General features: G+C 43.0%; 1 protein-coding gene across 1 annotated transcript in view; it reads right to left on the bottom strand.

Annotated features, from left to right (window-relative positions):
- EIF2D (eukaryotic translation initiation factor 2D) overlaps positions 1-15,594 on the bottom strand; it is a 33,099-nt gene that overhangs the window by 2,129 nt on the left and 15,376 nt on the right. Inside the window, exons 9-13 of the mRNA XM_061632109.1 lie at positions 14,741-14,844; positions 4,563-4,724; positions 3,921-4,010; positions 2,886-2,981; positions 1,350-1,470 (exon numbers count right to left, since the gene is read on the bottom strand). Coding sequence (XP_061488093.1) covers positions 1,350-1,470; positions 2,886-2,981; positions 3,921-4,010; positions 4,563-4,724; positions 14,741-14,844 — 573 coding nt within the window. The remainder of the gene's footprint in view (positions 1-1,349; positions 1,471-2,885; positions 2,982-3,920; positions 4,011-4,562; positions 4,725-14,740; positions 14,845-15,594) is intronic.

The raw sequence follows: 15,594 nt of genomic DNA, 5'->3' as shown, positions 1-15,594 counted from the left end.
TTCATCTTTTGTATCAGTGTTTTAAAATGCAAACTGCTTTGAATTTCTTCATAGAAAAGCAGAAGAAATATTTATTTTATTATTTGATTTATATCCCATCCTTCCTCCCAGCAGGAGCCCAAGGCAGCAAATATTGATCTAGAAGAGTGAGAAAGCCAACTATGCTTCTTCAGACCTTATCTCTAGTCTGACTGCAAGGCCTTGATGTGTCATGGGCTGAATTAGCAATCTCTATCTAAAAACTGACAGCTTTGTCCTTGGTTGGTTTACTCGAGTAAAGACATTCCTAGGGTTTCCACCTCTTCCACACAAGCATGCTGTGCATCATCAGCACCTTGGCTCTCCATCCTTAGGGCACAGTGATCCAATAGTGAGCTGCAAATCTGTTTAGGCCTACACAGAGTTATGTATGGAAGAGGGCATACTGACACACTCTTCCAATCCGCCAGCCCTGAGTCAGCCTTAGCCTTTCATATGCACTTGGCTGGCTGCTCCTCTGCAGCAGGGATACACAGCCAAGAGGGTACCGCTCCTAGAAAGCTGCCTTGAACCATTTCAGACTATTACTCTACCTAGGTCAGTATCATCTACTCTGACTGCAAGCAGCTCTCCAGCATCTCACACAGAGATCTTTCCTATCACTTGCTGTCTGATCCTTTCAATGAAGCTGCCAGGGACTGGACTTGCAAAACACCCCTGAGCTATTGTTCCTTCCTTATGAGATCCCTGACATGTGCACTCCCTCCAGGAGTCATGGCTCTTCAGTGGCATACATTTGGAAGTCTCTATGCAATGAATATATATGCCTGGCCCGGCAGCCTGTTGGTAATGCTGTCCCTCTGAACTAGGACCAATACATTTCAGTCAAAATTGACAAATTTTGCAAGAGCTTCAGCATATCTCCTAATCAGGCCTTCTTAGTTACAAACCATGTCCCATGGCACTGTAGGGTGTCGACCTAACAGCATGGCCTTGTGGCTGATCCCCCAGAGGTTACGCAAGGAGCTAGGACACAACTTAGGTCTAGGAATGCACACCTCTACAAGAGGAGCATGGAAACCCAGTTGTTGGTTAGGGCACAAAACACCTTCCCATGACACAAAACAACTCTTCTAGTAGTTCTAGCCAGGTCTTAAACAACCGGGATAGTTGGCTCAGCCTCTATATTTTCTCTCTCTGCTTAACAGGGTTAGGAGCCTGGCTGGAAATGATGTTTTTAATGGGCAAACTTGCAAAGATGCTATGGTAATGTGTGAAACATTTCAACAAGCAGATTTTTTTTTAAGTGAATTACCACCTGAACTCCACAGACAGCAAGTTTCGGTCTTTACTCAGAAGACTTCCCTTACCTTTTTATTGGATGATCGCTGTGCTATGGTTATGTCAATGGGGTCAATGTTTCCTTTCCTCACAATGGATTCATGTCCAAAAAAGGTCACCTGATGGAAGGGCTGTAGCCGATACAGGCACCTACCAGAAAGTTGGCACAAAGATTTAAGTTTATCTGGTACAGCTTTCTGGTACATCTCTGGCTTAGCCATTCCTGCAGTACTTACGTACCAAGTGCACCTGCTCAAATACTAAATCTGGATGCAGCTTGTCTTTATCAACCTTAGTAGGCTGATTTGCATCTTGTGCATAGGCCATATGCTAGAGTGCTACAGAGAGACCATCAGTAAATTAGTCATACTTGTCACACGTATGGTAGGCTCCTAGGTCATATGCTATTCTGTAAGAGGAATATTCCAGGAAAAAAATTATCTCTGGACATAAACTGCTCTCAGTACTCGGTTTTAAAAAGTTGTGTGATTTATAATAGATGGCAGAGACAGAGAGATATTTAGGTGATGTTTATGCGCCTATCTTAATTCAATTTTTTAAAAATAAAATAAAATATTACATTACTCAAAGTGAGAAAAGGGAATGGGGAGTTTTACCGTGTCCCAAAGCAGCTGAGCATGATATTACATTTACATAGGCCCCGTTTGTACATCATGGTAAGCCACGGCAAGTAATAAACCATGATTTATTCTGAATGAGCAGCTGCTCATTCGCTCCCACTTTACTCTGCCCTGCCCAAAGCCAGGAGAAACAAACCCAGAGACGAGGCTTAGCGTTACATGCAAACCTGTGCTCATGGTTAGTTTCTCTCCAAAGGAAGCCAAGGTTTGTTCTTGGCTTGCTGGCTTGTGATTTGTTTGGAGAGAAAAATCAAGAGCGCTGGGAACACTAAGCTGGGGTGGGGAAACCTTTTCAGCCTGAGGGCCACATTCCCTTCTGGGCAGCCTTCCAAGGGCCACATGCCAGTGGCGGATGGAGCCAATTTTAGTTCTGTACATTAGGCTAGTTTCTACACACACTCACACCACCCCTCCATCCATGCAAGCAAGAGGCACTATCAGCATTCAAGGACCCATTCCAACCAAGAAAAAACACTTGGGGTACACAGCAGGATCAGTGAGGGGTGTAGCCTAGGGCATGTCCTGAGGGCCAGGTAGGTCCCTCCACCTGGTGCCCTAAGCCAAGTTTCATGGCTTTTTCTTCTGGATGAAGGAAGGATGGAGTGAAACAGGACTGATTGAACAACATGCAATAACACAAAACATGTTCACAGTAATTCATAAACCATGACTTACTGGGATGTGCAAATCCAGTGTGCTTACATAATGAATAGCAACACAGGACTAGACCCTTATAACTTCTGAATGGTTCTGGCCTTTCATACATTAGAAAGGACCCCTCCCACTGCAAACATTAAGAACATTAACAATACAGAAAATTTCTGAGAGGTATTCTTCAGAAATGACCCCCAGTGTAACAGCCTGCATTACAGGAAATTCTGAAGCAAGTATACAAAGCTACAGTAGGAATCAATCTCCCCTCACCTGCTCAGGAGATCATCCCACTTGAGCTTTGAGATCTCATCTTGTTCCAATTTGTTCAACAGACAATCGCACAGGATGGGATTCACCTGTACAAAGCTGTAATCAAATAACACTTATTAAAAAGGATATTCTCAGCATGATTTGCTCCCTGAATTGAGAATACATCAACATCAAGAATGTGCAACACTTCACAATTTATTCAGATTCCGTTGGTCTCTTTAGCACTTTGTTAAAAGCTTCAACAGGATTTCTTAAACCGTACTGGAGTCACAGCACTATTAAATGGTAAGCTTGGTGCTAAGAACCTTACTTGACAGCCCACGACTCGTGAGAAGGGACTATTTTAAACAACATGCCGTCCTTGTGCTTAGATTATGTTTGAATGTGTTGCTGCTTGTTCTGTCACACATAGGATGGACTGCCTCTCAGAATGGTGCTTGTCATCTGCTGTGTTGCATGTACCTCTCTTAAATGTAATTTAAATGTTTAAAAATTATTTGCCCAATCAATCAAAGAAAACCGTTTCAGTTGATCAAAATTTTTAACTATTAAACTAACAGATTGATCAACTAAATTAGGCAGAACTAACTAAAAATGATATGATTCATTAACTAAAATGTATTTTAATCATATGGCAGTCCTAAATTATCTGAGAAAAGGATCACAAGTTTAAAATTCTGTTAGGCACAGTATTAAGGAAGCATCTGCACAAGTTATGTGTGCGCGTGCATGCGTAGAGGCTGGATACAAATCTGAGCACAATCCCCACAGCATTTGATCAGATGGATGTAAGAGAGGGACCAGGACAGGTCATACAGTCTGTGGGACTGAGTGCTCAGACTCAGCATATGCACTCTAGCATGTGCTAGTAAAAGAGTACCTCTCCTTTCCAGTATCATTTTCCACATTTTGTGGTTTAGCACTGAACTGGTGAATCTCAAGCATGGGAAGCTACTGGGCAAAATCACTTCTGCAAACATTCCATGTTATGTGTACAGAGCAATGAGGCTGGAATTGCAATCTGGTTTTACATACTTTTTGTTTGTTTCATCAACTAACTCGTTAACCTTCACGTAGTTGATAATAGCACTTCTTACTTCACTGCTGGACAGGGTGTGGCCTTTCCTGGGGGAAAATGGAATCTTTGTTACTTGTTGGTTGTGCTTTGGAAGAACAGCAAATGATCACCTCTTGCAAATTGGCCATTTCAGGGGGAAAAATGCTTCAATAAGGAAGCCAATTCCGTCATGTAAAGCAACAACAAAACACAGGCAAAAGGGTCCCACCAAACCACTCTGGAACTTAATATCCAGAAACATTCATGTTTCTAGATTCATTTATTTTTCCCCTGGTAGGCCATTTCCCTAGAATTCTTACACAAAGATCACTGGCAAAGATCACTGCCACCCTCAGCTCCTACTGGGAGGAAGGGTAGAATATAAATCTAATTAAATAATAATAATAATAAGCAAGTTCCAGTTGTGGCACTGTCTGTTTCTATAACGCATATGCATTCACTCTGGAGTCTGACACTGACACACATGTCTTTAAGGACTTGACTGTTTCTTCCTCTCTCAGTGCCCTTGACCTATCATGTTAGGCAAGGAACAACAGGACATTTAATAATAAAATAATATAGGGGACAAGTCAGGGGGTTGGTTTTCTTATATTCCTTACTTATATCCAGACTCCTGGAACAAGGGAGCCATTTTGGATGAGATGCCATAGAGTGGTATGATTTCAGGACAGTGGTACAGCTGTTCTCCATCACCACCTTTGCTATCCTGGAGAGGTGGGTCAGATGCTTCTATTTCAGCAGGTACTACAAAGGATCTAATGCTGAAAAGCAAAAGGGAAATCAATTTCACAGTTTATTGGAGTTTTGTCATGAGGACTAGCCCCACTTTCATGACTGAGAAACAAATGAGTGTGGCGTTGCATCCTTATCATCTTTCAGGCCGTAGGGACCCAAGACTGCCCATTATATACCCCTTATGTACTCAGTCGAACACTACGCTCTGCAAGTGAGGGCCTCCTGCATCTTATCAGGAGGTCCATTCTGTGCAATATAGGAAGCGGACGTTTAGTGTTGTGGCCCTTTGGAATTCCCTCCCCTTGAATATTAGACGGGCACCATCTCTGTTATCTTTTTGGCACCTACTGAAGACCTTCCTCTTGCAACAAACCTTGTAATTAGAGACCTTATCCCAGTCTGTGTCTGTGTTGGAATTGCTTTTTAAGATTTTTTAAAACCTTTTTTTAAAAGATGTTTTAAAGATGTTTTGTTTTAATATGTTTTAAAGATGTTTTGTTTTATTTTTATTTTAAAATCTGTTTAAGATGTTTTAAAGTGCTTTTAGTGTTTTTGTTTGCCGCCCTGGGCTCCTTCTGGGAGGAAGGACGGGATACAAATTTAATAAATAAATAAGACCATTCCTCTCCTTCCAATACCATTGTTAAGTTTGTTTACAATCAGTCCAAATTTAGTTCTCCCCCTAGATGGTCCTCAGGACAGATCATCTTCTTAAAGCCATAGGATCCAGCAACCACCTAGTTTCCAATATTAGAATTATGTGGCACAGTACAGATCCTGGTGTCTTTGCCCAGTTGTGTACCGGGCCCAATTCAAGGTGTTGGTACTAACCTTTAAAACCCTATACGGTTCCGGCCCAGTCTATCTGAAGGAGCGCCTCCAGTATCATCAAGTATGCCGCCAAACAAGATCAGCCTCACAAGACCTTCTCTCGGTCCCACCGGTGAAAACAGCTAGACTGGTGCGGACCAGAGAGAGGGCCTTTTCGATCGTGGCCCCCACCCTCTGGAACTTGCTTCCTTTTGACCTGCGCCATGCCTCCTCCCTGATGGCTTTTCGCCAAGCTTTAAAGACCTGGCTGTTCAGGCAGGCCTATGGGATTTCTGGGGTGGGTTAGGTCTTTTATTATAACTGAAGGATGGTTAGTTGAATTGCTGTATGTTTATGTTTTTACATTGTATTTTTATTGTGTATGTTACCCAGAGTGTCCGCTTAGGCGGACAGATGGGCGACTAATTAAATAAAATTTTATTATTATTATTATTTGCCTAGCCCTCCATCCTTCTCTATGCTGCAGGGCTTCTAGCATGAAGGTACCAGAAAACCCCTCTTAACAGGGAAGAGGAGCTCAACCCCAATCATCTTAGCAGCAAAGGAAGATGGGAAAACTGATAGCTTAGAGTGAGCACCCTTGCATTTATTTTAATCTGCACAGAGGAGACGTGCAAGGACATAGGACTGCCAGATACATCATGAAATGGTGGACTTTTCATACTTGTGGAAAAGGAAGGCAAGAGTGGGGAATTTTTTGCAGTCTAAGGGCCACATTCCCTTGTGAGCAGCCTTCCAAGGGCCACATCCCAGTGATGGACAGGGCCAGGGGCAAGAGTGGGTGGAAATTTTACCTCTACACAGTAGGCTAGTTTCTGTACACATTTACACACCGCTCTCTATCCTCCACCCAGGTAAGCAAGGGCACATTCCAGCCAGGCAAAAACACTTGGGGTGCAAAGCAGGGTCAGTGAGAAGTGTGGCCTGAGGAGAGTTTTAAGCCTCAGAAAGAGAAATCTGGAGGGCTGTATTTGGTCCCTAGGCTCTAAGGTTCCCCACCCCAGAGAAAGGTATTGCACACGTCCAGCTCAATCTGACAGTGGCCAAGGAACAGGGATAAGAGACAACTAACCCATAGCTGTACCTCTGAACCTTCTCTCAAGTATTCTAAAACAAAGAAAACAGAGAGCTTCCTAGACCTGTACTCCAATGAAGCCAATCTCTGGAGAAGAGAAAGTTTTATTCAAAGTCTTAGACATCACTTTGAGCTAAGTTCATATGTGGATCTAAACTCAACCTCCCCATACATACTCTGCCAAGCCTCCTTGACATCACAAGTACCCATTGTGACAAAGCAAATGCACAGCACTGCCTCTTCCAGTAGAGGCTTGTAGGAACCCCGACATCACATCCAGCCAGGTGGAGCACTTGTAAACGCTACTGTAAAATGCCAGTTTCACAATGCTACGTGCATGTGACATCATAGATGGGCGGGGGAGGAGAGAGTGTAGAACCCCCCCTAGGGAACGAAGCCCAGCAGCCCAGTACCAAGGAGCCAACCCCAGACATGGCCCCCAAGGAGGAGAAAGGGGAAGAGGGGCTGCAGTGCATCTTCATCACCACCAGCACTTCGCCACTTTTAGAAGAAATAGGAGGGCGGCTGGCGAAGCGAGCATGGGCAGCAGTAGGGAGAGAAGACAGGTAAGCACAGCCAGTTCAAGCTTTTACATGGAGATGGGGTGGGATTTACCTGTGGGGTGGGAAGAGCATAGAGCAGGGTGGGCCGGCAAGCCATACCAGTCCCATCAAGCGCCTATCCATTCTCCACCCTGTTGCTTACATCTTTCTCCATTTCCAGCAGTCCAGTATCAACAGGTTGTTGGGCAGTGCCACTATGTGAGCCCCAGCCATTGCAGCTATAGGTCAAACGGTGGGCAAACTCAGCCTACATTTTAAAGAGGCAATGGGGACCTAGTGTAGATGTACCGCTGCAGTCACCTCCAGCACCCCAGTAAGACGGAAAACAGTGCATTAGTCATAGCCATCTAGAGCAGTGGTTCTTAACCTTTTTTGGATCATAAGCTCTTTTAAAAACTGATGAAAACTATGGACCCTTATCAACACAATTTATTTTATTGCACTGGAAATTGATTTTTGTGTGCCCAGTTCACAGACCCCGTGAAGACCATCCATGGAACCCCTAGGGGTCCATGGACCACAGATTAAGGATCTAGGGTCAGTGGCTGAGCAGAGATTTGAACATGTAATTCTAAGGGGTTAGTCCAGGGGCGGGAAATGTTTTTCAGCCCAAGGGTTACATTCTCTTCTGGGGGCCACATGCCAGTGGTGGGCATGACCAGAGGCAAAAGTAAGTGGAGCAATGAATGTAAATTTTACCTTTGTACATTAGGCCAGTTTCTACCCAATCACTCATCCCTCTATATCCTCCATTCAGACTAGCAAGAGGCATTTTTGAAGCTCAAGGGCACCGTCTAAACACAGAAAAAACATCAACGGAAGATGCAAAATATGGCCAACGTCTGAATAGGGCTAAAGTATTTGGCAAACTATAGATCCATTGCATGGTGGTGAGAGCTACCATTTAGTTGATACAATTTAGAAGTGACATATATTTTGCATATTTTGTTTTGAAAAATTGAGTGCAGCTTTTGGCCACCATGTTGACCTCCAGATGTTTTGGACCACAACTCCCATGGGGCCGACAGGAGTTGCAGTCCAAAACATCTAGAGGGCAACAGGATGGAAGCGGCTGGCAGAGCAATCCAGCTGAAAAGTGATAGTGGCACAAGTGGTAATGAGGCAAGTGTGTCACCTGAGATATGATAAATAGTTATGGAAGGAAAGTGGTGAGGACTGGCTTTGAAAATTCTTCAGTGCCTTTAGAATCATAGAATAGTAGAGCTGGAAGGCGCCTGGAAGGCCATCAAGTCCCACCCCCTGCGCAATGAAGGAATCCAAATCAAAGCATTCCTGACAGATGGCTGTCCAGCTGCCTCATGAATGCCTCCAGTGTCAGAGAGCCCACTACCTCTCTAGGTAATTGGTTCCATTGTTGTATGGCTCTAACAGTTAGGACGTTTTTCCTGATGTCCAGTCGAAATCTGGCTTCCTGCAACTTGAGCTCATTATTCCGTGTCCTGCACTCTGGGATGATCAAGAAGAGATCCCGGCCCTCCTTTGTGTGGCAATCTTACATGTACTTGAAGAGTGCTATCATATCTTCCCTCAGCCTTTTTTTCTCCAGGCTAAACATGCCCAGTTCTTTCAGTCTCTCCTTATAGGGCTTTGTTTCCAGTCCCCTGATCATCCTTGTTGCCCTCCTCTGAACCTGTTCCAGTTTGTCTGCATCCTTCTTGAAGTGCGGAGACCAGAACTGGATGCAGTACTCAAGATGAGGCCTAGACAGTGCTGAATAGAGGGGAACCAATACTTCATGCAATTTGGAAACTATACTTCTGTTAATGAAGCATAATATAGCATTTGCCTTTTTTGCAGCCACATCGTACTGTTGGCTCATATTCAGCTTGTGATCAACGACAATTCCAAGATCCTTCTCACATGTTGTATTGCTGAGCCAAGTATCCCCCATTTTATAACTGTGCATTTGGTTTCCTTTTCCTAACTGTAGAACTTTGCATTTATCCCTGTTGAATTTTATTGTTGTTTTCAGCCCAATGCTCAGCCTATCAAGGTCCCTTTGAATTTTGTTTCTGTCTTCCATGGTATTAGATAATTTTGTATCATCTACAAATTTGATAAGCATGCTCTGTACCTCCTTATCCAAGTCGTGAATAAAAATGTTGAAGAGCACTGGGCCCAGGACTGTGGTACCCCACTCGTTACCTCTGCCCAGTTAGAGAAGGAACCAATAAGCACTCTTTGAGTATGATTCTGGAGCTAACTGTGGATTCACGTGATTGTTGTTCCATCCAGCCCACATTTAGCTAGCTTGCTAATCAGAATATCATGGGGCACTTTGTCAAAAGCTTTGCTGAAGTCGAGATATATTATGTCCACAGCATTCCCGCAGACTACAAGGGAGGTTATCCGATCAAAAAATGAGGTAAGATTAGTTTGGCAGGATTTGTTCTTCATAAATCCATGTTGGCTCCTAGTAATCACTGCATTCTTTTCAAGGTGCTTACAGATTGACTTCTTTACAATCTGCTCCAGAGTTTTTCCAGGGATTGATGTTAGGCTGACTGGTCTGTAGTTCTCCTGTTCCTCCTTTTTGCCCTTTTTGATGATAGGGACAACATTAGTTTTTCTCCAGTCATCTGGCACTTCACCAGTCCTCCAAGATTTCACAAAGATAATAGACAGCAGTTCTGAGGGTTCTTCAGACAGTTCCTTCAATACTATAGGATGCAGTTTATCGGGCCCTACCGATTTGAACTCGTTCAAAGTGATTAGGTATTCCTTGACCGTTTGTCTATCAATCTCAAGCTCCAATCCTGCCCCTTCTACTTCATGTTTCCTGGGAGGGTCATAGACCCTTTTTTGGGAGAAGATTGAGCCAAAGTAGGAATTGAACACTTCTGCCTTTTTTTGGTCATCTGTTGTCATTTTGCCATCCGCACTGAGTAGTTGTGCCACCATTTATTTTCTCTATCTTTTACTAGGACGCACCTGAAGAAAGCTTTTTTGTTGCTGTTAGCATCTCTCGCTAACCTCAGCTCATTCTCAGCTTTAGCCTTCCTGATGCCATCCCTGCCATTCCGTGATACCTGCCTGTACTCTTCCTTTGTGGCCTGGCCTTCTTTCCACTTCTTGTATGTGTCCTTTTTTGTTTTCAGGTCCTCTCTAAGTTTTTTGTGAAGCCACATTGGCTTCTTCTGTTGTTTCCCCCCTTTTTTCCTGGTTGGAATTGCTTGCCATTGTGATTTTAGAATATCCTTTTTTAGAAACTCCCACTCATCTTGGACTCCTTTTCTTATTAGGGTGGCTTGCCATGGAACTGTACTTACAATTGTTCTGAGTTTATTAAAACCAGCTTTCCTGTAGTCCAGGGTGCGCGTATGGCTACTCTCAGCTTTTGCTTCTCTTAAAATCAAGAATTCAAGTATGGTGTGGTCACTTTCCCCGTAACTACTGCTTCACCCACCAAATCATCTCTATTGGTTAGAATCAAGTCCAGTGATAATAAGTGAGCATCAAGAAGCGGTTTCAAAACTTATGACTTGCCTTGTTGTAGCTAGATGGAGAAAGCATTGCTTGCTAATCATCTCCCCCAAATGCAGTTGTTAAAAGATACCTCATTAGATCTGCACTTGAAAAAGAGTTTCTGCCAGGGATCATTAATATGTTGCCCAGGAACACACATTTGCCCACAGAGGCATTCCCTGGTGCCCATGTAATCCCCATCCTCCATGCACTGAAGTTAGTCTTGAAAGAAGCATTCTAGTGTAGCCGGTAGAAATAAATTGTGGCATGAGCTTGCTTGTGAGGTTTTTGTTGTGCCCACGACAGGTTCTCCAGTTTGCAAATTTACCTATGGGCCCTAAAATGTTGGTGACCCCTGAGTTATGCTATGTTGGTATTAATATGTGAAGAAGAATTGATCACTGGGCTTGTTTTTTTTTTTATCAGTGATGTAATAACATGACTCAAACAGAGAATTGTGAAAGGTTTGAGTAATGGTAGAAACCAGATTCAGCCAAGGCCTGAGCCAAAGCAGGCCTATTTAGAGTCATTTGGGTCTAGGCTGAACTGGGTTGAGATAAGCCATCAAATGTAATTGCAAAATTATTTGTCATCCCCCCCAGAGAGTCAGGGTTTCAGACTTGCATGCTTAGCTCCTCAGTATGAGGAGAATATCTATTAGAAGAACATTATAATTCTGCTGACACTGCAAGATCAGATATGAAGAAGTGAGTTGGTGTGTCAGGATGTGCTTGGGATCATAATACAGATGTCAGTACGTGCCTGTACCTAGTATTTACAAACACACTATACTAAACTATGTTGTTACTTCAAAGCATTGGCTGTGCCTATAAAAGGGTGACTTTGGTGTCCTGTAACCTTTGCCTACTACTAAGAAGAAATGCTTTTTAACAACAACAAGCTGGTGATGGAAGGCTGCATTCTTGATCCCTTTCAAGTGAATGATCCTTTAGCTTCAACTGCTGATAGATATTTTAACTGACTCATTGGCCAAGGTCATGAGTGTCACTTCCTGGCATGGCTTTTGCTGTCAGCTGGAATTACATTGGTAATTTCTATTAAGTGAATTTGCATTTTAGTCAACAAATCTGTTTATTAGTGTAACATGTTTAGCTCACCTTGTCTTTGAAGCCTTGAAGCAGGTAATGTGTAAAAACTATAAATTTGCAGTTTTAAACAATTACTGTTTAAATGGCTCAGCCACCCAATCATAATACATCAGCCTGAATCAAATGGTGCTGCATCACTCCTGAAAAATGCTGAAACTTTGCCAGACTTTCTAGAGAGAGAGTATTGCTAGCCTGAAGATGAGCCACTAAGAATGCACATCATTGTTCAGGCTTACTACTTTGGAAGGAAGAAGGGGGGAAAGGGGAGCATAAGGAGTGGGAGGGAGAAGTAGGGCATTGGAAAGAGAGGGGGAAGTAGGGGATTGGAAGAGGAGGGGGGAGGGGTGAAGGAAGGGGGAGGGGAGAGGCAAAAGGGAGGTCATGAGAGTGAGGAAGAGGGGAGGGCAGGTTTGATCATTTGCATGCTTATTGAGTTCAATGGGATTTACTCCTGTGCAATCATGCTTGAAAATGAATTGGACTGCCTTCAAGTCAATTCCGACTTATGGTGACCCTATGAATAGGGTTTTCATGGTAAGTGGTGTTCAGAGGGGGTTCACCATTGCCTTCCTCTGAGAGGCAGTGGCTGGCCCACGGTCACCCAGTGAGCTTCATGGCTGTATGGGGATTTGAACCCTGGTATCCCAGGTTGTAGTCCTAGGATAGGTTAAAACTGACCATGGGGGAGGAGGGAGAGGAGGAGGAGGGGAGGGCAGGTTTGATCATTTGCATGTTTTTTGAGTTCAGTGGGATTTACTTTTGTGCAATCCTTTTAGGATAGGTGAAACTGACCTGAGGGAGGGGCAGAGAGGGGAGGAGGAAGGGAGGAAGGAGGGGAGGAGATTGGATGGGTGGGCACTGGGCAGAGGGGAAGCCCCTTTCCTTTCCAAAAGGAAAATACTGTGAACAGTATCATTGTTTTTCAGCATTCCCCCCCTTTTATTCTACAGCAGGCACATGTAGCCTCCCACCCAAATGTAAACCAAAGCTGTCCCTGGCCACATCCACACCAGACCTTTATTTTACTTTAGACAGTCATGGCTTCACTCAAAGAATCCTGGGAAGTGTAGTTAGTGCTGAGAGTTGCTAAGAGATGCCCTGTTCCCCTCACAGAGCTTCAATCAGAGTGGCTGACTGTTAAACTACTCTGGCCACTGGAGCTCTGTCAGGGGAATAGGAGTCTCATCTCAGCACCCTTCACAAACTGAACTTCCCAAGATTCTCTGGGAGAAGCCATGACTGTCTAAAATGAAATAAAGGTCTGGTGTGGGTGTGGCCCCCTGATTAGGCAAGCCCAGCAGCTGTGAGTCTGGCTTTTAGAACAGTGACTCAGTTCTTACTGAGTATGCCCGGCCTTATCATTGTGTTCAGTGCTAAATTTCTTAAATTAATTAAAAATCAGCCAGGCATTTTTTTTAATTTTTAAACTGCAGAAGGTGAAGGTCAGAGTATGGGGCAAGGTCAGTAATAGGATTATAGGTACTCTGTGAACATGGCTGAACAAATTATGAGAACTCTGACAGAAAAAGTCCAACAGGGGTCTGTTTTTTCTCTCTCTCTTTTTAGACTTTGAACTCTTGATTCCCTCTGACTGTTTTCTGTATCGCCATGAAAATTTCGAGGGTTGTTAAGCAAGTGTTTCTGAGTTCAGGACTATACGTTTGGTAAAGTTTTTTTTTTGAAATGAGCTTATGGGAAGCATCAGAATGGAATGGGGGTATTTTCAATTTAACATTGAGTAATGTGAAAAATCCATGCTGACTATAGTATACAGCCACTCTCATGGCTCTGTAATAAAGCAGGGCTCACTAACAGTGAACCTTCAAAGGGGCTCATTAATAGCACCAATCAGCTAACTGATGTACTCATCTGTCCAAATGGCCTATGAGGGCTGGGGGAAGTTAGCATCTGGCTTGCCCATCCCTGCTCTATTGTGTGCATTAACCCCCCATGTTTGCTTCCTTTGCTGTGCCTATTTTTCCGAGCCATTATTGAATATACAAGCACCCCTTTTCCTAATTGTCTCTGTCATGCATTAATGTCATTGTCATTCTTGGAGTGCTTCACCACACACACACACCTGTCATCCAAAGATCATATTATTAAGCATGTTGGGTTCTCTCACTTAGGGTTGTAAGCTCTGCTCATTTGGACTTCTGTTTGCAGACAGCAACTTGTTTACTTATTTATTTATATTTATTTATTATTTAATTTGTATCCAGCCCTTCCTCCCAGCAGGAGCCCAGGGTGGCAAACAAAGCGCTAAAAACACTTTAAAATATCATAAAAACAGATCTTAAAATACATTAAAACAAAACAGCGTTAAAAACATTTTTTAAAAAAACAACTTTAAAAATGGTTAAAAACATTATTAAAAACATATTAAGCAATTCTAACGCAGACTGGGATAGGTCTCAACCTAAAAGGCTCGTTGAAAGAGGAAAGTCTTCAAAAGGCGCCGAAAAGGTAGCAGAGATGGCGCCTGCCTAATATTCAAAGTATTCTGGATTGTCTACATGAACTTAAGAGACAGCAGCTTTTAAAGTTTTTTTAAAAAAAGATGTTTTTAAGGTGTTTTGTTTAAATATGTTTTTAAACATGTTTTGTTTTAATAGATTTTAAAGTCTTTTGTTTTTAAGATGTTTTAAATTGCTTTTAGTGTTTTTGTTTGCCGCCCTGGGCTCCTTCTGGGAGGAAAGGTGGGATATAAATTTAATAGCAGCAACAACTTACCTAGGATATTAACTATAATTACACATCTTCTATGAGAGGAAAATTACCTTTCAGACCAAAGACAAAGGGCAACATATCTGCTAATTAGCTATTTAGTGGTTAAATACAGCTCAGCTCATTCATTAGTCAGTGTCATTACAAGCACACAAACACACCGTTCTGCCTCTTCTCCTCTGTGAAAACCATCACTTTAGAACATCTCCCCCAAGAGTTTGCTCTGGCTCATACAGAGTTCAGAGTCTTACCTTTCATGCTTCCAATCCACATCCACAATGCTTTCTACTCCCTTACTCAGTTCTTTCACCTGGAGGATCTTATGTTGCTGCATCGTGTGCAGGAACTTGGAGAACTATAAAAGAGACAGGCTATTAGAATCTGGATACAAGCAGAGCAGCAGCAGCCCATGAGACAGCACATGCTGCTCCCCTCGAAGAGCAGTTGAAGAGGGGAGAAAAAGCCAGGGCAACTGAGGCATGTTAAGAGAGATACCAACAGGTGGATGGATGCCATCAAGTCATTAGGAAAGCAACCTTCAACTGCTTATAGAAGCCCAATGAGAAAATCTGATTTGAATATGTAAGATGGTATGGCAGATTTGTAGCAAAGCTCATCAAGCATTGCTTAAAAAAAATTAAAGGCCTAAATCCAACCAGTTAGGCATGCTTAAGCCCATTCATTTCATTGGGTTTTTAAGTCTGTGTTGGATTTAGACCAAAAGATATAATAGGGTACAATATAGCTGTAATTCTTTAGAAAGCCCCCTGGGTTACTTCAGATGTTGTGTCTTGAAATATTTAAAGTTTTGTGGACAATTTGTTGGTAACAGCATGTATTCTTTTTTGGTTATGCACACTTACCTGGGGAGTAATTTCTACATCAGGGTAGCCAATGTGGTGCCCTCCAGATGCTGCTGAACTATAAGTCCCATCATCCCTGACCATTGGCCATCTTGGCTGGGGCTGATGGGAGTTTTAGTCCAACAACACTTGAAGAGCACCATGTTGACTACTCCTAAGTAGATATGCACAAGATTGTGCTATTAACCAACAAAAATCATTTGAAAATTTATCAGGCATGCAGTGATCCGCGTGCAGATTTT

Source organism: Rhineura floridana, chromosome 6, assembly GCF_030035675.1.
Source record: "Rhineura floridana isolate rRhiFlo1 chromosome 6, rRhiFlo1.hap2, whole genome shotgun sequence".
NCBI classification, from domain to species: domain Eukaryota; kingdom Metazoa; phylum Chordata; class Lepidosauria; order Squamata; family Rhineuridae; genus Rhineura; species Rhineura floridana.
Note: the sequence above shows the minus strand (reverse complement) of the source record. Positions and strands in the feature narration are given on the sequence as shown.